Source organism: Neoarius graeffei, chromosome 19 (assembly GCF_027579695.1).
Source record: "Neoarius graeffei isolate fNeoGra1 chromosome 19, fNeoGra1.pri, whole genome shotgun sequence".
Classification (NCBI taxonomy): Eukaryota; Metazoa; Chordata; class Actinopteri; order Siluriformes; family Ariidae; genus Neoarius; species Neoarius graeffei.
The window spans coordinates 17,685,500-17,713,059 of NC_083587.1; the positions used below are offsets into that span (position 1 = coordinate 17,685,500).

At 43.8% G+C, this 27,560-nt stretch overlaps 1 protein-coding gene across 4 annotated transcripts in view; it reads right to left on the reverse strand.

Moving 5' to 3' along the window:
- The window catches only part of zfhx4 (zinc finger homeobox 4), a 92,492-nt gene that overhangs the window by 2,584 nt on the left and 62,348 nt on the right, over positions 1-27,560 (reverse strand). For 2 of the 4 annotated variants that reach the window (XM_060899758.1, XM_060899759.1), the window contains 6 exons: positions 11,404-11,520; positions 7,228-7,361; positions 6,627-6,827; positions 6,305-6,416; positions 923-6,175; positions 1-525 (listed from right to left, as the gene is read on the reverse strand). The exon at positions 1-525 is cut by the window's left edge and continues 2,584 nt beyond it. In XM_060899758.1, coding sequence (XP_060755741.1) covers positions 1-525; positions 923-6,175; positions 6,305-6,416; positions 6,627-6,827; positions 7,228-7,361; positions 11,404-11,520 — 6,342 coding nt within the window. Of the gene's footprint in view, positions 526-908; positions 6,176-6,304; positions 6,417-6,626; positions 6,828-7,227; positions 7,362-11,403; positions 11,521-27,560 lie in introns of those variants that run through there. The other 2 variants (XM_060899760.1, XM_060899761.1) reach the window with 2 other exon arrangements.

Sequence of the window (27,560 nt, forward strand, 5' to 3'; positions counted from 1 at the left end):
TCTCCATTCCACACAAGGGAGGGAAGTAGCCTCCCTGCACTCCACCAGGAAGCTGTGGTGAGAAGCAGGATGCAAAGCCAGGGATGAAATAAGGCAAGAACTGCCCCCCTAAGAAGGAGCCTGGGTCACCGGCGATGGCGTTCTGAAGTGCTTGCAGTTGTGCTGGGTCTATCAGAGCGTCGCCTCCGACTTTTCCCATTGCCGAAAGCACCGGTAAAGGCTTCTCCCTTTTCTTCACGTTAGGGGTCTCGGGGCGTGGGGCATCGGCTTCTCTTTCCTTGGCCTTCACGGGGTTCTCCAACTTCTTATCTTTTTCAGATACTTTGCTGTGCTGCTCAGTCTGACTGGCTGTCAAAGGAACAGGAGGGACAGAAGGAACAGGAGGAGCGGGAGGAGGAGGTGGAGGAGGAGGAGGAGGAGGAGTCTGCAGAAGAGTCTTGGTTGGGGTACTGCTGAGAGACATGGCAGGAGAAGGGGTGGCTGGAGTAGGGAACCCAAGCATGCCAGCACCAGGAGATGCTAAAGCTGAAATACAGTGGTATAGATAATATTTGAATTTATAACTGCAAACTCATGCCATAAATTTGCATGAACAAGATCATGAATATCTGCTGTTGGTTCTGTTATGGATCAAAACTGTGGCATGAGCTTTAAATACCATTGATGAGTGTACAGTTCACAGTCATACAAAGTCCACGTTAAAATAAGGGCGAAACAGAAAGCATTTATCACGTACAAATCACGACACACTGATAAAGTAAACGGTTCCGTGTTTTTGCAATAAATGCATGCATTAAAGGTCACTCATAATTCCAACGCATCAGTCACTCCTTAACAGCATGATTGCCAGTGGTCATGTATGAATGTAATGCAGAAAGTGTTTTTAAAACTAGCACACTTATTGTCTGTCATACAAACTCACCAGGTGTATTTGGTGGAAAACCTGGAAGCGATGATGGCCCATTGACACCAGGAAGGAGTACTGGTGGGAGTCCTGGTATTCCTGGGTAGCCAGTTGGCAGGCTGAGGCCATGAACTGCATTATTATCCACTGCAGGTTGCTGCTGGGCTGGCAAGCTAAGGACGTCGGTTGCCTTCTTCAGACGGTCAAGCTCTTGTTGAGCCATAAGCTGGCGGACAGTGGTAGGTGCAAGATAGTCCTTTTCTCTGTCCACCTGGTTTCCCAGGGTTTCTTGCACCTTCGCAATGTGCTGCTTAGAGAAAATGTGATCGCGAATAGAAAGTCTAGCTGTATACTTCACACCACATAGAGTACACTCAGGCCTCGGTCCATCAGGAGACCCTTGGCTTATCATAAATGGCTTTCCTATGTTTAGTTTGAACTTCTTTTCTTTCGCTCGGGCATTCTGAAACCAGACCTGCACAACACGTTTTGGCAGTCCTATTTCATTGCCCAACATTTCACACTCCTGCATTGTAGGGGTGCGGTAGTCGCTGAAGCAAGCCTTGAGAACTTTAAGCTGCAAGTTGCTCATCTGGGTCCTAAAACGTTTGTGTCCTGGTCTTTCTGCACCACCTTTTATAGCCTTGAAGGAATTTGCACTTCCAAATGGACTAGGTGAGCTTGGATCAGCTAAACTTGAGGTTTCACTTTTATCGGCATTTTCATCTAGGTCATCGTCTCTGGAACTGAAGTACTGCTCGCTATCTTTGCCAGAGAAACTTAGGGCTGGGCTCACCATGTTGAAGGGGAATCTGTCTTCTGTTATGTCGGAGATTTGTGCCATATGCATTTTATTCTCACCCAGTTTTTCCCCACCGTTGGCTGTCAGGTTCTCCACCTCATTATTGGTCTCATCTCCGGTTGTCGCATCACTTATAGCTGTGTTAATTGATGAAGTCTCATCAAAATCTATCTTGCTGTTATCACCTGAGACTTCTGCAGAATTCATATTAAGCCCTTCAATCTCATCACTGTTTTCTGCTTTTAAGGATGAAGGGCACAAAAAGTTTTTTAGCTGTGCCTCAGATGATTTGACTGGAGTGGAGGATGCAGCTGGAAGCTCGTACTCATTTGCCTCAGTTTTTGGTGGCAGTGGTGGATACTCCATGAAATTGTATTTTTGTGGGCTTTCAGCTCCCTCATCCTGAGGCATCATCGGGCTTGGAGGCAAACTAAAGCCTGCTTGTTTAGCCTCGTGCCAATGCCGCGAGCGTATGTGGCTGTCAAGGGCCGACTTAGCCTTGAAGAGTGCCCTGCAGAAAGGACACTTTTTATGAGTTTGGGAAGGCCCGACTGCTCTAAATTGACCCTTTCTTTCTCTGGCACGGGTATTCTGAAACCAGACTTGAACTACTCTTTTCTTCAGTCCCACTTCATGGGCAATATGATCTAACATTTTTCTTGTTGGGTTAGAATCAAGTAGATACTTGTCATAAAGAATCTCAAGTTGCTCTGGCGTTATAGTGGTTCTCAGACGTTTGTCTCTGTGTTGGTCATCGCCCCCATTTCCAACTTCTTTATCATTTGGGCCATCCTCTTTATCATCTAATTTACGTTTTAAGGAGCCAGAGCTAGTAGCAGAGGCTAGGCCAGATCCACTCTGTGATGGTATCTGGGAAAGTGCTCCGGATAAAAGCTGACTTGTCATTAGAGGGTTATTGGGGTCAAATATCATGTAAGGCATATCCAATGGCCTTTCCAAGAACTGCGAATGCAAGAACTGGTTTTGAGCCGCAAGGAAATGCATATGCTGATGTTCCTGCCACAATTCGACAGTTGGAAAAGCTATCTTGCATTGGTCACACTGATACTGTAACATTTGAGGAGGGATGTTGTTGGCAAGTGATGATAGTGCAATGGAGAGAGGACTGGATGGGACAGCTGCAGACTGAGGTTGGGAGTGCGGTCTTGTCATTTGTGACTGAGGCATTTTCTGCGGAGGAGGTTGAGGGGTAGAAGCTTTAGACGGTCGTGGATCGGCTACTACTTTTGCTGCTTGTGAAGGGGCGTTCTCGGTCTGCTTTGACTTCTCGCTGGGGATCTCAGGTTTGGGCGAAATTTTTCCTACTTCAGGTCGAGGTGATGGCATTAGGGGGGAGCTGGAGCCAGAGCTGCTTGCTGTGACAATGGCTTGTTTACTTGACTCTGCTTGCTTCATTATGTTCTGCTCGTAGTTCTCGGGCATCTCGTCAGAGTGGTTTTCATCTGCACCATCATCATCTTCATCTTTGTAACACTGCTTCTTTTGGTGGGTTATCAGGTCAAATATTCGAGGGTAAATAACATTGCATTTCTTACACTGGTACTGCATGTTGCTGGTTCGGATATAACGCTCGTTTGTAAGTTCTTTCTTTTCACTGTCCTTGGTGTCAGCCTGGTTTTCGTAAGTCTTTCTTGCCTTTTGGCGGGCATTTTGGAACCATACCACAATCACACGTGTCGGCAGGCTGAGAACTGTAGAAAGCTGCTCGATCTCATCATCTTTTGGGTAAGCATTTGTATCAAAGAAGTCTTGGAGGACTCTGAGTTGGTAGTCTGTAAATCGAGTTCTTGAGGATCTCTTGTTCATGCTCGTGTCAGTCTTATAGAATTCTAGTGCGTTCATCTGGGATTCCACTCTGATATCCTCCAGTGTGGTCAAGGGTGGAATGCTGAAATTGTAAGGAGAGTCTTTGCTTCTCTGCCTCTCTTTGAAGAGAGTGTTGCGGAACCAGTGCTTGATTACTTTCTGCGGAAGGCCGGACTTCTCTGCCATTTCTTGTATCTGATCTTCATTAGGGGAGTTGTTGATATCAAAGTAAGCACGGAGGATTTTCAGCTGATCGTCTGTGATTCTGGTGCGGGGACGCTTGAACTGGGATTGCCGCAAGAAGTTTGGATCCAGTCCCAGTTGCTGTTGACATAACTGTGTGAGATCAGAAGATAAAGAGTCCATTGCTGGAAGCTGTAGTGCAAGCTGTGGGGGTAACCCAGGATGTTGTACAGACTGCATCATTAATGGTGGGAAAATCGGCAAGTCAAGAGAGACAGGAAGCTGCACTTGTGGAGGTGCACTGGGTGGCGGAGGTGGTGGAGGAGGGGGTGGAGGTGGCGGTGGTGGAGCTTGTATAGGTGCTGGAGAGGGTGTTGGTGCCTTTCCTACTGTAGTGGTGGCAGGAAGATTGGTTGCTGGAGCTGGGGGTGCTGGAGGTGGTGGAGGTGGCGGCGGCGGCGGCGGCGGAGGAGGAGGGGTCTCTGGAGAAGGTGGATTTATGGGATAGAGCTTATCATATGCCTCTCTGTACTGCTGTGCAAACTTCTCCAGCTCCACATAGGGAAAGAACTGACCATGCACATGTTCTTGGTGGCTCTTGAGGATTAACATATTCGAGAAGAACTTTCCACACATACCACACTCTAATTTGTCATTTATTTCTTCCTCTCTGTTCTTTTTCTGGCATTTTTGTCTGTTCTCGTTGTACTGAATTACCAGTTCAAAACCAAAGTTTTCTAGTAAGGCTTTAGCAGCATTACCCCTGGCCCCAGAAATGATGCGTGGCGGAGGAATTAAAGGTTCGGAGAATTTAGGCTTTTTGGAATCCTTATTTTCTTTATTGTTATCAGGATCACTGACATTCTCTTGCTTTGCTCTGTTGTCTTGCTTCTCCATGGGCTCTTCCAGCTCTCTGGACAGCTGAACCTCAGACACGGAAATATGATTGGGCTCTGGCTTTGGCTTGTGGCTCTGCTGCTGGGCTTTTTGTTGCTGCTGTTGCATCTGAGAAGGTTGCTGCTGAGCTTGTTGCTGAGAAAGCTGATGCTGCTGTTGGCCCAGTTGGTGCTGTTGCTGCATCTGCTGCTTCAGATCCTCAAGGAATGACCCAGTCATGCCTGGCATCCCGAATGCAGCCGAATGCAATGCCAGCTCAGGGCTGATATTAAACTCAGTGCCAGGAATATAGAACGGGAAAAGGAACTGAGGTTGTTGGAATTGTAACAAAGCCTCTGGTGTCATTGGGAAGTGGGGGAAGAATGCTGGATTCAGGAACTGTGGCTGAAAGAAGGCAGCCTGCTGCTGAAGTTCATGCTGCAGTTGCATCTGAAGCTGCGCTGGTGACGGGGTGGACTGGTGACTTTGCTGAACAGCGACATGATCAGTAGTTTGCTTCATGTTGACTTCTTTGGTATCTACGTTGTTCTCTTTGTTCAGCAATACTGGTAAGCTCACAGATTCTGTGTTTCCCTGACTGACTGGAACAGGGCTGTTAGATGGTACAGATCCACTTCCATTTCCACTTCCACTACTGGAACTGCTGCTCGTTTCCAGTTTGGCAGTTCTTGCTTTAGTCTGATGAAGGACAGACCTCATATGAATCTCCAAGGTTGAGCTTTGGCTATAAGCAACATTACATATATTACATTTATACGGCTTGTTGTCAACATTGTTGCTGGTTTCCTGGGGAACTGGACTTGAGGCTTCTTGGAGAACTTTCTTTAGCTTATGCAAGTGCGAGACAGAGTTGTAATGAACGAGCAGAATGTTCTTTTGGGTAAATGACTCCTTACACACAGTGCACTTGTACGGACGAGACGGGTCTAGAAACTTCTCCATTGTGAAATTCGGACCTTTTCGAAAAGGCAAGGTCCGCTTTGGTTCGGAACCCATCTCATCAAGCAAGGAGCTGCTGTCACTTCCGGTAGGACTGGCCTTCCCTTCTTGGTCCAGCTCATCATCTTTATCCATTTCCTGTTCTAAGGCTTGTGCCTCTTCCAGTGCTCTTGCTTCACTCTCTGTGATATCACCATTGAGGGGTAGACTTCCACACAGCTGCTGCACTTCAGCTTCACTAAGCTCAGGGTGACCGGTCTCCAGGTGCTTTCTGAGGGCGAGGAATGTCCTGAAGCTGCGCTGGCACAAACTGCACATCGTGGCTGCCCGAATGGCGTGGTACTGTGAATGTATCTGAAGCTTCTGTAATGTCTTAAATGCCAGGCTGCAGTGGTTGCAGCGATATTTATAGACATGACGATCAGAGACTGAGAGCTGCTGGCGTTTCTGCAGGTCGCTCAGGTGTTCCTGCAGGGAATCTGGGCTCTTCCTGTCTTGCCCAGTGGCTTTTTTCCAATCTGGAGCCTCAGCAGCCTCTTTTGGTGGCTTGACTTCCTCAATGGCAAGTTCAAGGTCACTTTTGTCTGTGCCTGTGCTATTTTTCAAATCCTTAGAGCTGTTTCCTGTCGGGGTAAAGAAATAAGGCATATATTAGAAGTCTTGTTGAGAGATTATCATTTTGACTTTCATAAGATTTTTTTTTTTAATCTAATGTAATGCATGTAATCATTAAAAGGCTGCATGATGCTTACCCATGGGCTTTCCAGATGCCTCAGATGAAGAGTTCATTACAGATGGAGCTTTGTCTTGTACAGGTGCAGGTATTAATGTATTATTTGGCACTGTAACATCCGGACCTGCCACCTGGAATAAATATCGGATAAATGCGGTGTCAGTAAAGCCACACCAAAGCACCATAAACAGAAACCAACATAAATTAGTGAATGAACATTAACTGAAGCTATTATAGATGAATGTGTTTGATTCAGATGAATTACTGGAATATATGGTGCAGAGGAAACGTTTTGCGCAGTCAGATCTGTCAAACCCGACAGATTTAAATGATTTACGTACTGTCATAAGCAGCTTCTCCACGCAGTCTGGAGCCACACTGTGAAGGTGTGTGAGATGCAGCTGCAGGTGAATCTTGTTGCTGAGGACATCCTGACACAGGGGACAGGAGATGACGGGCTGCATGGAATGCTGGGACATGATGTGCAGCTGCAGACGGTTTGCGTCCTTGCTGCTGTAATTACAGTATGGACACTGCTGCACCTGAAACCAAAGCGTCCATCACGGCATGGTCAATATTTCACGATAGTCAAGCAGATACACAGTGCATTTCTCGATTTTGAGACGTTCAAGAAATTTGCCAACGTCTTTAATTCGAAAAACGTGGTCGGAATTTCTTGCCGTGAGATTAGAAATAAAAAACGACGTGTATCTTTTGAAACTATGACTGACTCTCATTACAGGGAATAGTTTAAAGTGCTGTTTCCCACCACCTGTCTTAATGTAATCCATTTCAGAAATGTCTCAAAGTCCTGCAAGGCAGGATAATGCATTATAATTAAATTAGAAACACATATAATTTAATGCGATACAAATGCTTATAAGCTTCAACGTGAATGTAAAGACGGACCCATCAATTTAAACATGGGAAGCAGGAACTTACTTGCTCATTGGTAAGCGTCTTCTCCTCGACGGATCTGGGCCTCTTGGGTGGAGTGTCGTTTTCTTTCTCCTGTTGAAGTGCACGCTTTCCCACTGCCGCATTCTCCAGAGTTTCTTTAGACAGTGTATTACCTCCTAAAAAAAGACAAAAAACACACACACACACACACAAAAAAACCCAGCACATCAAAAGTCACACCTCACAAAAAATAACGACTTCATCATCATACTCGAGGCGGAGCTATTAAACAAAGCTCAGGGTGGCCGTTTAAAAAAAACAAACAAAAAAACATGTACAGGGCTTTGAGAAGTGAGACCCAAACAAACACTGAACCATAAATATAAAAGAACAGAATGAACCCTGACTCATACTAATCTACTTTATTGCCAGCGCTGCAATATCAAAAAAAAAAATAAACCAAAAAAATAAAAAACCAACAAAAACAAAGACCATAAAAACAGGCCAAGCAATTCCAGCCATGAAGATATTCAAAATAAATGGAGAGTCACAAATGCATTATCACTGTGCTGTACGTCACGGTACCATTATCCAGGCTATTTGGGTGTATAGATTATCAAATCACCTTCCCTAGCATTATCCTAAATATCCATGCCCGACACAGAGCACTAGAGGAGGCAAAAAATGTTATTACCATTTCAGCCGAGCTCAATTCAGGAAATCAGCCCCCCAGTTGTATTTAGAGAATGCTGCACAGAGTGATAAATCTTTCATTACCCTCATCTCCAGACGCAGACAGCGTCCCAGCCATCTCGCTCTACGCAATTTATCCCCTCCCCGAGTATGCAGAACACAAAGAAACCCCTAGCTGCCATCTCTCTCTCTCTCTCTCTCTCTCTCTCTCTCTCTCATCTGGTCACTCTGGAGGCTAAATACTCTTGTGAAGCAAAGGATGTAAAAAAAAAAAAAAAAAAGCACTGATTTTAAAGAGCATATTAGTCTTTGCTTTATTTGAATTTCCACTGCATGTGCATGGAATTTAATTCTTTGCATCATGAAGTATTCTACTTATTTTATTGTAATCCTACATATCAGGAGCGTGACATATTAGCCTGTCAAGGAAAGTGACACTGGAGGGAAAAAAACAATCCCACAAGGGCACAATACAAATTTCCAAGAGCATCAGAGAATTTTCTGCAGCCTCAAATTGCTAGGTAATCTTTTTTTTCCCTGGCTTTGATATCCCTGCAGCTTTTGAGAGGCATGTCACATACATTTCATGACAAACAGAAAACCTCATTTGCCAGGCGGGCCAATCTCATTGCCGCACCGCATCTCCTGACCTTTTTTCCCCCCTCTTCTCTGTTTATTATGAGTATTTCTAATTTTAACTTTCAATTTTCACCATCTTCCAGTCAATTTGCAACTAAATTATTTCCAGGGTGAGGAGCCGTTTGCCGGACAACTGGGTGCAAACGCGTTTCACGACGCGATGAGTCTTTTCCATTGATTGCCATCATACTGAATGTAAATGTATAGTCGGGGGAGGGGGGGGGATTGGGGTTGCAGGGGGTAATCAGATTTTGTGCTACATGAGGATCCATCGCTATGATTTATTTTCTTAATCAGCATACTGCTTTCATAAGCACTTCAAAACAAAATGGACACCATGCAACAACCAAAACAGAACGTCTCGATCCCGTCTCTCTGTGTATATAAACATGGAGGAATACTGAGCTGTGTCATATGGGGGGAAAAAAACCACAGACACACAAATGAAATGAGATAAAATGAGAATGAATTATAAACCCTGGCCATTATAGCCTTCATCTTATCTTTTCTTTTTTTTTTTTTAAATGCTTTTGTATGCTGTGGGTGGCTAATGCATTTCAAGTCCTCCTTTGCTTTCATATTTTTATACCTCCCACTAACTGAAATAACCTTTTTTCTTTTTTTTCCTTTTGTCTTCAAAGCAGTGAAGCAGGAGATAAAATAATGGTGACATTGTTCCCATCCCCCAGTGACAAATGCATTTGAGAAGCAGGACCTTGGTTGATTAGATAAATCAAAAAGTGATTTATGACATTCAAGCTGTATGCATTATAAGAAGCGGGGCAGCCGGCTGGCCACCCATCTTTATTTACAACTGTCAGAGATCTCTACAAGGCCTCTGATTGTCCTACAAAAAGCAGCGATCTCACTGCTGCTTATGTCTACCTTCTTTTAGTACTTATAAAACTTTACCGCTTTGTCATGTGCGATAGATAAATAATACGTCGGTACACTTTTTCCAGCAAATGTCAATTATACAGGACCTGCTTGATGAAGGCGGCATGAATTTACTATTCAATTTCCTGGACCTCAGACCCAACAGTCTGGCTGAGGTTACAGTGCTATAAATAATCCCGGGTCTGGGACTCCGAGTAACTTTAGTGATTTACGTAGATACGGAATTTAAGGTCATGAATTAAGCTTCGCTTGATAAGCTCTGAGTGTCACGTTTTGAACCTCGAGGTCAGACAGGACGCGATCGGCCATGTTATTTTGTATATTTACTCCACGATACACTAAGCTGACAAGAGAACTCGTAGCTGTAGGGCTTCAACTTGATATGTTAATACATTTTAATATACATCCGTAATGCTCGTTTCAGCAGGAATGCTTCAATTTCAAATTATACTCCTAATAAATACGGTTAAATATGTAACCGTAAATATGTACTGCATGTATTTCCTCAGCATTGCATTAGATATTAATAATAAAAAATGGTGTTATGAACAAGGATTAATTTCCGTATTAATTTAAAGGAGGTGTGCAGGACATGTGAGCATTAATGACAGATCGTTTTCATCTCTCCTAATGGTTATGGGCTTACTTTTGTCGCCCAGAGCCACTGTACATATTATTAACATCTCAGCAAAAACAAAGTTGATCCAGATTATGAACATTTGCATGAAAAATGCAATTTGGATTATAATTATGATTAATCCGTAGTGACACTAGATTATAATGAGAAAGTGAATTAAAATGAGGGAGATCACAAGCACAAATTCTAGCAGCTGGATATTGTAAAGATCTCTGGGATATGTTTTGATATTCACAAAAAAAACATACTTAGCATACAAGTTCAACACTTAAACGTGTTACGCATAAACCTTGACTGTTCCATTCACCAATAATGGATTAACGTCTTCATAAATCGAAGCAGCATCCGTTTGAGTTTTAAGTGTCGCCTTAAAAAAGCGCTATTTAGCACAAACGAAAAACACGTTTGACCTCGCCAGATCTGAGATGTTAAATGATGCTGCGTATAATACAAAGTGCAAATTCTCGCCCGCTGCCTCAGACAGGCCTGTCACAGATATATGACTAAAAGATAGATGACTAGCTAAACTAATAGGCTCCGTCCTGTTTCAGCGTTTCTTCTGCACCATTGAACCCAACATTATGTAGCTCCAGGTATGGCGTGTATGAAAAGACAGCCGATGTAATATTCATGGTGACCACAGATTTCCATCTCATACATAAAAAAAAGGCGTGTATGAATTCTTATTTGGCAAAGCAAATATAACAAAGCCCGAGGTAACAGTGCCAGATGCTAGCTCCAGGGGCTGTTCCCTGATCGCAGCACAATGCTATTTTGTACAGATTGTTGTCCTTATTAATGTCCTACCGGTTACACAGAAATGTAGATTTGAAGTTAAAGCCTGGCACAATGGTGGGTGGAGTACTGCTTTGATTTAAAAGGAGGGGGAGAAAAAGAAGGGTTGCACGGGTGCGGTAAGACGAGTGCTGTCTAATCCTCACGCAAAATGAATATGTCATCAGTACAGGAATTGCAAGTACACTGAAGATTAATGAAAGGCGCTTAAAAATTACAAGCAACTGATTTGATTTTGAAAAAAAAAAGAAGAACAATCTCACAGGTCATTCTGTAATATTCCGCATCTCCACATCTCTGCAGTCACATGGTTATGATTAAAATGGGTCAATGGGAGGCTTGTGATAGCATTCACATGCAGTCCACACATGCAGCCATTATTAGCAGGAAAAGCCCCACGGTGGAGATGAAAGAGGCAGAGGAGCTAGGAGCCCAGGCACACTATGAGCGTGTGTGTGTGTGTGTGTTAGTGTGTATTAACAGGGAGGGTTAGTAAGTGAGGGAGGAGGAAGGGAGGGAGGGTGCCAGAGACAAAAGACCAAAACTAAAGGTCTTACTGGAGTCTTTCTCTGTCCTCTTGCCCTCCTGGCTTTCTCTCTCGCTTGTGTCTTTGTCCTCGGCCGCAGCCACTGAGGAAGCTCGTCTCGGTCCCTCGGTGTCCTCACCTGGTTCCTCTATAAGTGAGCACACAGGAAGTGACGGGGTTACCCACGTTACCGGTGTACTTCTGTGGATGAGGGCCGTCTCTCTCTCTCTCACTCTCTCTCTCACACACACACACACACACACACACACACCTCTTCAGACTGTTAGCACTAGGCAGATTACAACAGTCCTCAGCTTGGCTTCCCTTTTTCTTCCCTCTATCCATCCCTCCATCCTTCCTTCCCTCCCCGTGCGTGTTTAATAATTCCGTGGATCTCCGCTATGCCGCCAGTGGATTAATCTGTTTATGCTGTTAGCTGCTAGGTTGAAGCTGCGCACCTCTAATCCCTGAAAGGCCCACTGTTCCCTTTCATCCCCAGATCATTTGTCTCTCACGGCACTGATGTCACATTTTAATGAATTTTTAGCAGGCTGAGTATTGCCAGATAACCAGGCTCGCTTCTCCCTCTCTTCAGCTCACGCTGCTTCTGCAATACCGCATGTCAGGAAATAAAAAAAATAGATGGATACTGTATATAAATGAAACTGAAATTTTTCAGAATAAATAAATTAGGTAAAATGAAATTTCGAGCAACCAATTACTGCACTCACTGATTTACAAACCCTTAAAAAGAACTTTATATATATATATATATATATATATACACCATGAGGAAGCTAATAGGTCACAACTACATTTGAATTCTCGCACTCAAGTCATTGTTTGGTAAGCGTGAGGCCTCGGACTCAGGCGGATGCTTGATATAATTAACCCTTTCCAATCCCCCATGCAGGGCTGGCGCCGACATCTTAAGTGCAACACATTAAGTGGAAATTATATACAGCATGAAATTTTCATGGCAGATGCTGGGAGTGATTGAAAGGAGAAATTGTGCCGCACTCTAGTCCTAATGTTTTATTAATAATATTCTGACAACAGGATGAAATATCTCCTGTCACTGGTGGCAGCTGGCTGAAGAAAAAAAAAAAAAAAACCTACAAAAACATGCTATTTTGACGACTGCATATTCTAATTCGCAAAAAAATAGCAACGTGTCAGGACGTGTAGATAATATATAATAATAAAATAAATCGTGATCACAATATCGCTCTAGTTTTTTTCGATGCAGATGAGAACGGAACGACTGACAGGAAGTCCACTGAGACGCGTTGATTCTCTGACCAGGACTGGACTTGGTTAAAAAGCACAATAATGGAGACTCAAGGCCAAGCGGAAAGCCTGCAACACCTCCCCTCTGACCCCACCCCTTTACCAGTCACCCCTCCTCCTCGTCCTGCTTATCTCTCTGTCTCATCCCCCTCTCCAGGCTGGTCTGAGAGTGTGACGTTTGGATTTACTGACCCCTCCCATCCCCGCCCCTCCCCCCAGGCTGGGAAATGAAGTGTCAAAGTGCTAGTGTCTCTACCTCGAGGGGGCATCACAATTTTAGAATGCGTTAAAGAAAAGGAGCAAATTATGGAAAAAGAAAAAGAATTAAGGACCTATCATCTGGGTCTCATCAGACGTTTTTTTTCCCCTCTCCATCACGTTGTTTTTTTCTCCTCACTTTTCGCAGGGGTGTTCTGCACTTCTGCAGCTTCTCTGGTATGCTGGCGTTTGAGGGCGAGAGAAATTCCCAGACATGCTATCCTATACATCATGGCGGTGTGTCTGCCCTGTGCGTGACCCTGGCGATAGTTTGAGTAATCTGCATGTGTTATGGAGGTGTGTGTGTGTGTACAGCGAGGTTTCTTACCTGTCAAACACTAGAGCTATGGACAATTCTACTGCCTGCTTGCTTCCACCCAATGAACACCATAAACACCTCACATACCAAATGTGCACCACACACACACATCATTTTAATCTCTCTAAGCTCTCATTTATTTTGTCTTGGTTAGCAGTGCTCGCTGCACAGTTACAACATTCCTGCAGAAATAACGGATGTGTGTACTGCATGTGGAGCATCACAAATGCAAGCCTGCTAACTTTCATATCATTAAAGCACGCTTTTTTTTGTGTTGTGAGAGCTTAATGACAACCAGGGAGGCCTGGCTGCTCCCTCTTTCCCTCTCTCTCTCTCCCCATGGGTGCCATAACACCTTCCTCTGGTCATTATCTGGCTGGTAAAGGAGACACCCACTCACTGAACCCGGCAGTGGAAACATGGTGGCTTATGAAATGAGCCGGTTCATTAATGGACGACCTCGTGTGTAACGTGCAGCCTGTTCTTCATGCTTACTGTGAGATGAAAGAGTGAGATATCGGCTTTTTCTTTATTAATATATAGTCATACTACTACTACTACTACTACTAATAATAATAATAATAATCTTTTTCATCTGCTTCTTCATTGTTGTCTTCTTCTTATTCATCTCCTTTATATTCTTCTTATTATTATTATTGTTAATGTACTGTAAATAGTCTCCTTAATTCTTTTCACTCCAAATGTAATTTGCTGTGACAAAACACTAAAATAACTCACAAATTTGTTTACTTATGTTCATCCAACAACCTTTAAAGTACAGCAAGAATTCTGTATTTTGTTCACGTGTGGTTAATTTTTTTTACAATAATAAACCATCCTACATTCTAAGAAGCCAGTTCAATACAATTCAATAATAACCCCTTTTAACTTGTAAAATCAGACAAATTAAGGCCTGTTTTTGAAGCACGCTGTGTGAAGGCGTTGTTTTCTGCCTTGCGGTGTCTTTACAGTTCTAATGTCTTGACTGTCTCATCCCGTTGAGGTGTGGAGACTAATTTTCGCTCCACGCGTTTAGGTCTGAGCCTCCATGGCCTCTGTGATGTCACATTCTTTCCCCTCGTGCTTTTCATTTGGCCCCTGTGTTTTAAAGGAATCTTTGAAACCCTACACCATGCACCACTTTGTCAGGGGCCAGTTGTAATACTTTCAGGATAATAACCTTTACTGACTTGTTGCTGCGCCACTCCCTCACCCCGTTTTCTCCCAAATCCTTTTTTTCCTCCCTCTCCTCTTTCTCTTTTTCCAAATTTCGCCGTATTTAACAAGCATTTAGATCTTAACCAGATGCTGTTAATGTACCATGTCTAAAATACTAAACATCAACGCGGAGAGTGGGCTAGGTCTTTGTGTTACTGATGCTGCTACTAAGCCTGGGAGACGAGCACACACACACACACACTATCAGCAGGAATTGTGAAGGAGGTGTCCAAGCAGCTGTGCATTATCCTATATTATAAGGCTTTTGCAGAATAGCGTATTATTGGAAATTTTCTCTGTAATAGTTTCAAATCCTTATTCCAAGCAGCCCTTTTTTTAAGATAAGAATTTCTTGTACTGTGTGCAATTTTATGACAAACAGGCCACTTGTAAAAACATTACTCAGCCTTATAGCATGGAAGCTCGGATAATGATCGTTCTCCGGTGCTCATCTGGAGAAATCCAGAGTGCCACACTTAAACAAAAGTGAAAGTATAATGATGGTATCTTACTGTAGGGTTCAAGTGGTCATAAGTCCTGTGTAGTCTGGCCTACACAAACACACAGCAGAATTACCAGCCCTCTGGGTCGGGGGATTGGGGTGAATCAGCGTGAGTACAAAGCCGGAGTCTTCCTCGCATGCTGAGAGGAGGCATGACGTCATTGCGCTCTGGGACACATATTGAGCCCATCTGGCTTTGACTTTAAAGACTGAACTACCGAAGGTTACGAGAACGCTCTCTGCTAGAGGTTTAGAATAATAACTGTTATGAACATGTCTTACTGAGAAGAGGAAAAAAAAAACGGCAGATGCCGTTTTGTTGCTGTCAATAGTTGTTGTTTTTTTCACTTATTAAAGGATCGCGTCAAAACAAACTTAGGAGGAAAACGCTCGGATCAGCACTCGCACGAATCGGCAATCATTGCCATGTGAAGTAGTCTCTCTCTCTCTCTTTTCCACCTGTCATATACGTCTGAGATTAAAGTTATCCATTTTGCTGCACTATCACAAAACCCAACTTGCTTTCACCAACATTAATGATTAATGTTGATTAATACAGAGAACTGTGGTGCTGTCTTTAAAAAAATAATAATAAAAATAATAATAATAATTTTTTTAATTAGATCACTTTTTCAACATCGAATCTAAGAAACCGTTGAATGAATTTGCACAATATTGAATTTTCACGAGGTTTCGTTGCCGAAAGGCTGCGTATTCCTTTTAAATTAGTAACTTACTGTAAGTAAGAGATTTAATAACGTAGATTTAGCAAATACATGAAAATATGTTTACCTGGCATCCATGTAAACAATCAATATATTAAAAATGCTGTAATAAATAGAGTGAGAGAACTGATTTTTTTTCTTCTCGTGATCTTCAGTAAATTTGGAATATACTGCACCAAATATTTCACAGGGGTGAATGCTCAGTTATCATACAGTTACTGTAAATAAGAGGTACATTTTTCATTCTATAACATGTCATGGACAACTCGCCGAAAATGACATTTCAAGCATGAGATTCTAAACAGATTCACACAATATTGCAAAAAAGAAAAAAGAAAAGACGAATTTGTCTTAAACATCTTTTACCTTTACGTTACGTACAGTACGTATCTGTAAATACGGGGCCCAATCGTTAATCTATAAAGCATTTCACGCACCCGGATGTTCAACAGCGCTTGTGTTTTGTTGTGCTGTAGCCTACACACACACACACACACACACACACAGGATGCGAGCAGGCCGTGCAGGCAGACTCGCTGCACTATTTGAAAATAATTTAAACAGATTCCTGCTCCCTCCTCCCTTCCCTTCCTCCCTCCATTCCTCGTCTTTTATTATTCTCCGTCCAATATTTATTCAAGACATGATTATAAACATCTGCCCTGGGTAGCTGTTTCATCTGCACAGGAGCCAAAAGGCCTGGAAATTTCACACACGGCCGCCAACGTGACCCCGGCTCCAACAGAGCACATGGCTTCTTTTTTTTGTTGCTTTTTTTTTTAAATCCTTCTCTCCTCCCTGTTTCTATTTTTTCCACTCCCTCTCCTGCTCACTGCTTTGCTTCCTGTCTGTGACTTCTAAAAAGCACTGGAGGCCAGGGTTAATGGCCTTTCCAATCTCTGTGATAAGAATTCATTTTGTTCTATTACCAGCAGTTATCGGAGGAGGCTGCAGCATCACTTCAGCTGAGGGTTCAATCAATGGGAGGACCTAATGAAGTAACCAGCTGTAGCTCCATTTCCCTGCTCAGCTCTATCAGACAAATAAGAGCTATCTGTCACCCATCTGTAGGCCTGCTCTGGGAACCGAGAAACCAGCAGCCCAGTGTGGACGCACACACCTGAGCTATACACTGCTCTCAGAAACACACCTTACTCTCAGAGCAGTCGGCGTGTTTCGTGCATTTAATAACCAAATCTGCCCAAACACACACATCTGCCTGCTCCCATGTGGACTGTTTTATTGTTCTATTTACTAAAATAGCTTTTTTTTTTAATCTAAAACTGAAACAAATACACGTTTATCTCTTTAAGAAACCATTAAATCTAATTATATACGAGTACAAGTCAATCTAAAAAAGTTAATTACCCTCCTCTTCAAAGGCTTGGAGTTTGGACCTTTTCTTCTTCTTCTTCTCAAAATTAAAAACGCTGTTTTGTTTTCCAGTGATACAACAGAAACCTGACTAATACAAACCACATGCTGAAATGTGCGGTTTGTTTTATATGGCATACAGTATTTTAAGAAAAAAGCAATATGTTATTAAATTATACTGTAATTATCTTTGTATAGTCATTTTAAGCGATTTTAATCACTACTTTCCAAACACATTCGTTTCATCATAACGTCGTTGGCGATTGCTGTGCAGTCTCGTCAGTTGTTCTGAAATAACGCACGGTGCTGTGCATCACTCTGGACAGGTCTAATATTTCATATTTCTATGTATTTTTTTTTCCCAGCTTCCTGAAATTATTTGAAGTCTGAGATATTACACAATGCTTGCATCATCTTATATATTTCATGTATGAATACGCAACAAAATGGATTCCTATATGATTGAGGACACCGATTGCAATCTTTTGAACAATAGCAAGCGCAATTGATTCAAACGGCGACGATCCAACATGTGATACTGAATTAATTAGGACGTTTCTTATATTTTTATCTCATGGTGCTGTTGAATTCTCGATTCTGATTGGTCAGAAGGTGTTATGTTAATGCACTGGTTCTAATAAGTTATCGTTTTAATATTAACAGCTCATTCACGGGTACGGCGACTGCGCCGCATGGGCAGAGACGTAACATAATATTTCACAGTTATTCCACGAAATCGAGTCGTACATGAGCTGATAGCGGCTGTAAGCCGTGTACGACGAGATTGAGTGGAATAACTCTTTTATTCTATCCACATTCACTGGATTTTGAGAAACAGAGCATTTTTATTTTTCTCATCTCATCTCATTATCTGTAGCCGCTTTATCCTGTTCTACAGGGTCGCAGGCAAGCTGGAGCCTATCCCAGCTGACTACGGGCGAAAGGCGGGGTACACCCTGGACAAGTCACCAGGTCATCACAGGGCTGACACATAGGCCAAGTTTACATTAGACCGTATCCGTCTCGTTTTCTTCGCGGATGCACTGTCCGTTTACATTAAACCGCCTGGAAACGCCGGGAAACAAGAATCTGCCAGCGTCCACGTATTCAATCCAGATCGTGTCTGGTCCGGTGCTGTGTAAACATTCAGAATACGCGGATACGCTGTGCTGAGCTCTAGCTGGCGTCGTCATTGGACAACGTCACTGTGACATCCACCTTCCTGATTCGCTGGCGTTGGTCATGTGACACGACTGCTGAAAAACGGCACGGACTTCCGCCTTGTACCACCTTTCATTAAAGAGTATAAAAGTATGAAAATACTGCAAATACTGATGCAAATACTGCCCATTGTGTAGTTATGATTGTCTTTAGGCTTGCCATCCTTCCACTTGCAAGTGGTAAGTGATATGCGCTGGGATCACACACACAGCGGCTCAGTCCCGAATCACTGCTCGTGCGCTTCACTCGCGCGCTCTGTGAGCTGCGCAGGGCCGGAGTGCGCACCCTCCAGAGGGCACTCGCTGTTCAGGGCGGAGTGATTTGGAGCGCAGGATGCCTGCGGAGCCGAGCGTATCCGTGTATTGGTGTTGCTGTGTGCACGCTAATTGTTTTAAAAACGTTAATCTGATGATCCGCTGATACGGTCTAATGTAAACCCCACCATAGACACAGACAACCATTCACACTCACATTCACACCTACGCTCAATTTAGAGTCACCAGTTAACCTAACCTGCATGTCTTTGGACTGTGGGGGAAACCGGAGCACCCGGAGGAAACCCACGCGGACACGGGGAGAACATGCAAACTCCACACAGAAAGGCCCTCGCCGGCCACGGGGCTCGAACCCGGACCTTCTTGCTGTGAGGCGACAGTGCTAACCACTACACCACCGTGCCGCCCCATTTTTATTTTTACTTTTTGCAAATTCGATTAAAAAAAAACTTTATACAAAACATTCAACAAAATCATTTCCGCTTAGAATGTAAACAAACCGGCGAAATGACAGTTGCAATTTGTGAAAAATGCTATAATAATAATAATAATAATAATTCTTGAAGAATAAAAAAAGACATGTTCTTTCCATCAAATACTTTTATTCCATATTTTGCTGCTTTTTTTGTATTTTTTGGGGGTTTTGTTTTCGAGCAGAGTTTTTATTTCGTACTTGGTTGGTTCAGTAACACGCTCCGCCATTTTGCTTTTCTCTCCTCACGGTATATGAGCTGATATCCTAGTAGTAGAGTAGCCAATCAGAGCGTGCGACTGCTCATATCCAGTGAATGTGGATAGAATAAAACATAACATTTACAGAAGGAGTCTCCAGTGTCAGTGCTTTGTATCAGTCAAAGCTGAAGCTTTAACTTTATGTTTTCTGACATCTTCAGGACAGAGGAGGTTTTGTTTAACTGCATGTTTTGGTCTTGTGAACTCAGGGGCGTAGCTGGGGGGAGTGGGGGTCCTAGGGTGCCTGTGACCCCCCCCCTTTGTCGGACCATAAATTTTTACAATAGCCGCATAAGAATATTAGTAAAGCGCCCACTGTAATTTTTCTAATTTTTTTTTTTTTTAAACTAGATTGTCATCTCAGCCTCATTAGGGTTTCTATAACCTTGTATGGACTTCCTGTGGTTTGGGAGCGAAAACCCAGTTTGTCAGAGTGTGTGCAGGAGAGGCGGATGTAAGTACAGATATGTTAAATAATACACAGTGCAATATGAGCATAAAGTGCGTGAAACGCACGCAACAGGCAAACAGTCCGAAACAGCGGGCAAAGTCGTAATCGAGGAAACAGGCAGGAGGTCAATCGAGGCGCGGACAGAATATTAGAGGCAAAACTATACAAGATCAAGGGACGAGAAACAGGAGTCGAAAAACCAGGAGGTCAACAAGAACGGGGAACAAGGCTCTATAAGGCACACTAGACGCGGCGTAATACTTCGCATCGTCCTTGCATGGGCGCGGTCCTTAAATAGCCCAAACACAGCTCATTGATTAAAGACAGGTGTTTTTTGTTAACGGCGCGCGTGCCGGAGCTCGTTAGGCTCGCGTGCAGTCCGAGGCGCGCCTTCAGGTGCACGCGGGACTGACACAGTTCTACGCAAGCGCAACACGATCGCACTAGAAAGCATGGTCAGGCTGCCAGTGTAGCTGCAGTCTTTTTAGTTGCGAATGACGAGTATTTCCTCGTGTTAATAATTTGCCATGTCAGAACAAGCGTAACTTTCTTCCTTCTTTCGACGTGAAGAGAGGTAGCAATTTATTATACATTTTTTTCCATCAAAGTTACATTTTGTGGCTTTGAAGCTAAGTTTTAGTGCCGTTTCTAGAACACAACATCAAGAAAACGTGGACGAAACAGCGATAATGGAAGAGACGGTTTCTAAGCTGCCTAAAACTAGCAATGGTAATTATTTTTTTTGTTACATAATGCACTCAGGCTGCCAGTCAGTGTGTGACCCCCCCCCCCTTTGAAAAATCCTAGCTACGCCCCTGGAACTACAAGTCAAGGACTGACTGTTTATCTCATCTCATCTCATCTCATTATCTCTAGCCGCTTTATCCTTCTACAGGGTCGCGGGGAAGCTGGAGCCTATCCCAGCTGACTACGGGCGAAAGGCGGGGTACACCCTGGACAAGTCGCCAGGTCATCACAGGGCTGACACATAGACACAGACAACCATTCACACTCACATTCACACCTACGCTCAATTTAGAGTCACCAGTTAACCTAACCTGCATGTCTTTGGACTGTGGGGGAAACCGGAGCACCCGGAGGAAACCCACGCGGACACGGGGAGAACATGCAAACTCCGCACAGAAAGGCCCTCGCCGGCCACGGGGCTCGAACCCGGACCGTCTTGCTGTGAGGCGACAGCGCTAACCACTACACCACCGTGCCGCCCCTGACTGTTTATAGTTTCGATAATGTTTTGTAACATTAAATGTAACTATAAACAGATAAACAAAATGTACGATGTGTTGTTCTTTACTCAATGAAAATGCTACTTGTTGGCAAATTGGTGTGGTATAATAGGAATAAAACACTTCAAGACATGCTGTTATTGGAAAATAATCAACTTTGGGGTGGTAACTGTTTCATCACACCACCCCTCACTGGTTAATTTCCCATAACGGCTGGCTCTAATACCCCTTTCCCACCAAGGCAGTCTGAGGGTCGGTTCAGAGCCACTGCGTAATCGTTGTGTCAACAGCAAAAGAACCGTCTCTCGTGGTTCAAAAGCAGAACCAAGAATTTGCTTGTCTACAACCAATACCCGTTTACGTCAGGGGCTGGGGATGGGATTATCGTGACCAACAAAAGCACTGGGTCAGTTGTGTTTGGATGCCAGTGTAGGCTTTGCGAATCCAGGAGCAACACTTGTAAAGTGATGATGTAGTCTGCTGTTGCTGTGCTTTGCGCTAAAGTTCCTTGGACATATACAGACGTGTACAGCGATGTACTGTAATGACGTGGATCTGTCGTGGCTTTCTAGCCCGTGGAAAAGGAAACTGGTTCTTAGAAGGTTCACAACTCTGAACTGGCACTTGCACCATCCCAGGACTATGGTTGGCGTACGAGAGTTTCATTTCAGTTCCTGCTACAAAGCCTTAAAAAAACCCAAACAACAACGATAAACAAACCAATGTAATGATCATTCCCATAAGCAGGTACGTGTAGTAGTTATTTATACAGTCAAACTCCTGCAGGTCATTGCAGGGCTTATAACGGCTACTTCAGCAGCTGCCATGACAGTAGATGTGGTTTGGGTCATAACCGCTACTCTGTGAAAGCTACACACACTCACACACACATCTAAAAGTTCAGTGGGTTCATGCAGTCTAAGTTCAGACCAGCTTTGATTTGAATTTACGCGAGGGTGAAAAAAAAAAAAAAAATTACAAGCCAGAAGTAATTAGACTGCTTGGGCCCCGAATCAAACAAAATTCACAAGCGTGGAGTTTATAATGTCTGGGAGAGATTCAAGAAAAGAGGAGGAAAAGGGTTAGAAGGGTTAGAAGGACAAGACTCACCGCTAACTGCAGGGAAATGATATCTGCGGACAAAAGCAAACGAGTTTATTCGCTCTCTTTAACCTCCATCAAAACATGCAACAAAAAAGTATTTTTCATTACCGCCTAAACAATGTCATATGGCTCTCCGTGGCTCTAATAGACCCTGACAAAGGAGTACAAGCAGACATATGCTTTAAATAAATAAGATTAAGCTGATAGGCACAGGCCACGGACAATGTTCACTGTTCTCACTCCGCCTTTCTCTCGCTCGTCGTCTTCTCCTCATTTGTCTAACATGGATCGAGGAGCAGAAATAAGTGCAGATGGACTGCGTCCAGCTGCTTAAAGATATAAAGCGTCAACTCAACTCGGACAAAAAGGAGAGGGACTTATAAGAAATTAATGAGTACTGTAGAAGTCGTGCTATATTGATTATTACCTATTAAACCCCATCAATATCACATTTCTCCATCGAGTGCTGGGACACATAACGCAATTAACATCTACTACATGACTTGTTTTAAAAGATATATGTCTTAGGAAAGACACTGAAATTCCCTCATGGGCACTTTGGCACTGACTGTCAATTATTTCCATTTACAACACACCAATTGTGGCTTATTGATTGCGTTTTAACAAAGTTGTTACCAAAAAAAAAAGAGGAGTAATGGAACGAGGGTCGGGGGTGGGGCACGGGTGGGCGACGTGTCGGCAATTTGAGTGGATCGATATTTAAATGACTCCGTTCATTGATTTAAAATTAACTTTCAATTAAGACATCCGCCGGACTTTTAACCGCAACACTTATCCGTTGAGTGTAAAATAAGGCAACGTTTTATTGATACCTTTAAACAGCAGTGGCCATTTCGCCATCGATTCGGTCATTTGTGCTGGCATTGGTATGCAGCAGGGTCTAACTCTTTCTCACTAACGGTCTCTCTGTCTTTGCCTTAAATAAATATATAAGCCCAGGATCCATCTCACAGGACAGAGACGAGGAGATTAACCTTTATCCGAGCTGAGTCAAAGGCACGTTATCTGCAGAACTGTTCAGCTCGGTAATTACACATCCTCCGTGTTTGTAGGCAATCGACAAACACACACACACACAAACCCCTGCGCTGTGCTGGCAGTCCGGAGAGGTGAGAACGAGCTCCCTGTTGGCCTAATCAGGTAACACACACCTTTTGTTTTGGGAAGCTCGTTGATGGATGAAATCTTTATCTGTATTATTGATCAGCTGGGTCTCTAAACTGTCTATCTTGGCTACTGGAATCTCTAACGAGATTGCCAACTAGAGTATATCAGTTAACATTTAATCAATGACATCTTAAGACACGGGTGCTTTTAAAAAGGCAGTGTGTTTTCCTCCTGCTCACAACGATTAGAGAGGATTGCTCCGAATAGATCAGCCACCTTCAGTGCAAAGAGACCAGCAAAGGCCACTGGCCTTTTAAAGCAGGCGTGTCAATACATGTAAATACCTGCAGGGTGTGGACAAAGTTGTTGGGTTTTTTTTTTTTAAAAAAAAGAGAGAAAACCCAGAAAAACGAGCAAATCCAAACTGCTTCTTCTTCTGTATTGCAAAACTTCAGGTCATATTTAAGATATGGATGTGCGATACCACATTATGAAGACTCTAGCCACAGACGACAGCATGGCCGATGTATAATCCACATATAGACCGTATATTCGTACGGCTTCCTTTGGTGCAATGAGGTGTCAGCAAGCCAAGCATGCAATCCATTAGATTCCTGTTTGGATCGTCTGTTGTTTACGCAGCGTCCCTGCACTCCATCTTCTCCTCTCTCTTTCATTTCTCTTTCTCCTGGCCCAATTAAGCCGTGTTCGTCACAGTGGCCTCGGCGGCTGCCACTCACGCTCAGACCGCAGTGCCTCTGGCCACTACAATCATTACCTATTCATTTGCTTGCCTAAGCCGTCCCTTGGAGGAAAAAAGCGCGTGGGGCTAATTATGTAAAACATTAGTAAAGCCAAAGCCTGCAATTTCCCATCTCGTCCTCTCTTTCTCTGACATTCAGTCACAGATTTAATGGGACAAACACTCAACGTCCTCGATGAGGCCGCATGCTGGGGAACGGGAAGTGTACCCTTTTCGTATAAATGATTTCATACAGTTTCTTGAGCATTCCTCAGACAGAGCAATTTAAGGAATAAGACAGGACTGCTCCAACCCCAGAGTTGATTATTTTCCTGTAACAGCACACCTGGAAGTGTTTTACTCCTGCAGCAATTTGTCAACACTACACGCAACACCATTTCTTTCACGTATCTTTTTAACACGTTTATTTTTGTGCAAAAACGTCCGCGGAACAAATTCCTGTTATCGCTTGAGCCCGGCGCACACGGGCGACTTCTCGGCGCGAGCGTTTGGCGATTTTTGGACGCAAGTTTCCTCTCTCGGGTAGCTGCGTGTGCGCGTTATCTGCGACCACGTGGAAATCATGTGACTACTTTGCGGGCGGGGATTGGCTTAGCCTTCGGAAATGATCGCTTCGTTATCGCAAAGACACGCACACGCGGCGATATCTCTGCAAGAAGTCAGCGACTGCCTGGTGATTTTTTTTGTTGCAGGATATCAAGCATGTTTGATACCTGCGATCTGTCGCAAGCAACAAGACAATCGCCGTCGCGAATATCCGCACACGGATCAATTTTTCACTTGTTGCACGGCCAAGCGACGGAAAATCGCCCGTGTGCGCCGGGCTTCACTTCCTGTTATCGCAGCTATAAACAGTCGTTCTTTCACCACCCTTTCTTATTTGTCAGCGTAAACTCCTCTGTCCTGAAGTTGTCAGAAAACTAAGCGCTGACACCGGAGACTCCTTACATAAAAGTCTCTTAACCCATCAACGATTATAGATTTTTCAAATTTGTTTATTATTAGGGTTAAATGTTTAGAAAGTGAAAAACGCGCACCCGTGTTTTCGCGAAAACATTATGGCGGCTTTAATCGGGGGCGGCGTTTAATTTAAGAATATTGGAGACAAGGTCTTTCTGATTTGCATTTGGTACAATTACAGGGAGATGACAGCACTAGTCCTGGTGCACAGAGAGAGAGAGAGAGAGAGAGAGAGAGAGGTGTCCTCGTCCGGATTTGTCCCCGCACCTCCAAATAAAGGCACTCGAGTGTGAATGTGACACCGAAGACCTCTTTTCTCCCAACATCTAATCACACAACACAATCATTTGGAATATATTATGACACTAGCAATTACACAAAGGTGTGTGACACCATTATTGCCATTTGCTGGAGAGATGATTATGCTAATAGAGAGATGTATGGCAGGTGGCACACACACACACACACTGGCAGCTGCCAGCCTGTCTGGCTTCCTGTTTTCTCTCTCACACACACACACTACACACTCCCTCCCTCAGCCCACCTAACAATACGAACACTTAAATCCAGCCAGTCCCAAGATACGTAATTAGACTTCACTTAGATTTTGAAATTCCTGACGACTTCAAAGGATAAACCGGAGAGATGAATGTGTCTGTGTCATGCATCTGTCCAGATGCTGATATACTAGTGATGAGTTTTTCATGCTGGTGCCTGCGTTAAAAATTTCATCAGCGATCCAAGAGGCACATAAAACGCAGCTGCCTCTGAGTGTATGAGGCGTTCATTAATGTTCATCACTACCTGCGCCTGCAATTACACCGTCTGCTACAGACTACGGCGCTCAGACGAGGCAGAAGCTCGATTTCAAACGCACTTGCTTTGCGTTTCCGACTTAATTAGTTTTGTTGAGAAAATAGCGACGCTGAAACAGGGAACTTAAATGCCTCTAGGTTTTAATAAGCGGTGAAGTGGAGCATGCATAAAGCAGGAAAGGGGTTTGTGATGAGACAAGTGAAGATGATGCATAGGTATTGGAGAAAGTAACACGAATTTTCTGTCCTAGCATCAATTCCAGGGCATTAGGCGGCTGTAATCAAAAGACATGGCCAGGCTTCGGTGGCTTCACACGTTTTTAATTCTTTTGTCCGGGCTTCGCTGAAAAGGGAACCCCTGACTCAATTTTCCCAGCATGCACTCTGATGGGGGAAGCCCTCTCCTCACCTCTGCATGGAGTCTGCCTCTACATGAAAGCCCTGGAGATCCTTGCCAACAAAAATCAATGTATGGACGTTCAGAGCAGTTTTCAAGGTTTTGTAAGACAAATCTTCGGAGCATGAGCTGGTTTAGTGCTATTGAGCCGGGCTTCGATCAGCCGGCCCGGGTGAATAATGCGAAGGGGCTTGCTCACTTTACCACCTCTCGAAAATGAAAACCAGAGCATCCGTTTAACAAACACAGCCAGAGCAACTCGCAATAAGCTCTCTTAATCTAACGTCTCATCCGGGGCTGATCTGGAGTGATCAGCTACGCCCAAAACAAAGCTGCTGTATCTCCGGCACATTCTTTTGCTAATTAGAAATGATTAACTATTAAAAGGGAGCCTATTGTCTGAAATCGTCATGGGAGCTGGAATTGAGACGTCACATGGCTGCCAGGATGAGCTAACGAATTAAATCAATAACGAGTCTACGTACGACGCTTTGTAACCCGAGTTACGTGAAAAATCCAGCACAAACAGAATTACAGCCATACGTGATAATTAAAATTATGCAATTTGACGTACTTCATAAAGACAGCTCTTGGTGTGTCTCAGGGGAGACGTGGCACATAGACAATCCCTGTTTGTTGGAGACAGCTCATTTTTCGAAGTAATTAACTTTGCCATTGTTTTTTTGAGGCAATTAAAGAAACATCGGTTCTTATCAGTGTGCAAGCGGCTTGAAGTGTATTCTTTGTGCTACGGTGTGTGCGCCGGATTTCTATTGGCTGAAGCTTGTGAAAATAGCGTGTTCGTGTATCGAGAAAGATAAAAGGCATAATTCAGGGTCTGTGTGTGTGTGTGTGTGTGTGTGCGCATGTGTTTATGTGGGAGACAGTTTGACAGAGAGCGAGAGAGAGAGACAGACAGACAGGGAGGATTCAATTTCAGATCCCTGATTATTTCACCATCTCCTCCTTTTTCCATGCATGCCTAAAATCTTGAGAATCTCCTCCAAGTAAGTCAGTTCTTTCTGTTCTCCCTTCTTTCCAAACAATCATTACACCCTCTTACTTCTCCAGCGCTTCCTGAAAAGTGCCATCTCCCCAAGCTTAAATAGCAGAAAATTGCATTGCTTTTCCTCGGCCCATCTCCTCCATTTCTATTAACCTGCGGGAGAACAAAAAGCACGGGCCTGCTGGTGTGTGTGAGACCAGCTGATGGGCTGCTGATGGACCAGGACAAGAGTTACTTCCTGGTACTGTTGGCTCATTCGCAGAGGGACTACTGGCCATCATTTTGACCCTTAGATTACAACATTACAACTTGTTCCCACTAAGCTTATCACTCTCAAGCCTCTTTAAAGTGAGAGTTCAACGCCTGTTACTCTCAACGGTGGTTATGTATGAACACGAGTCGG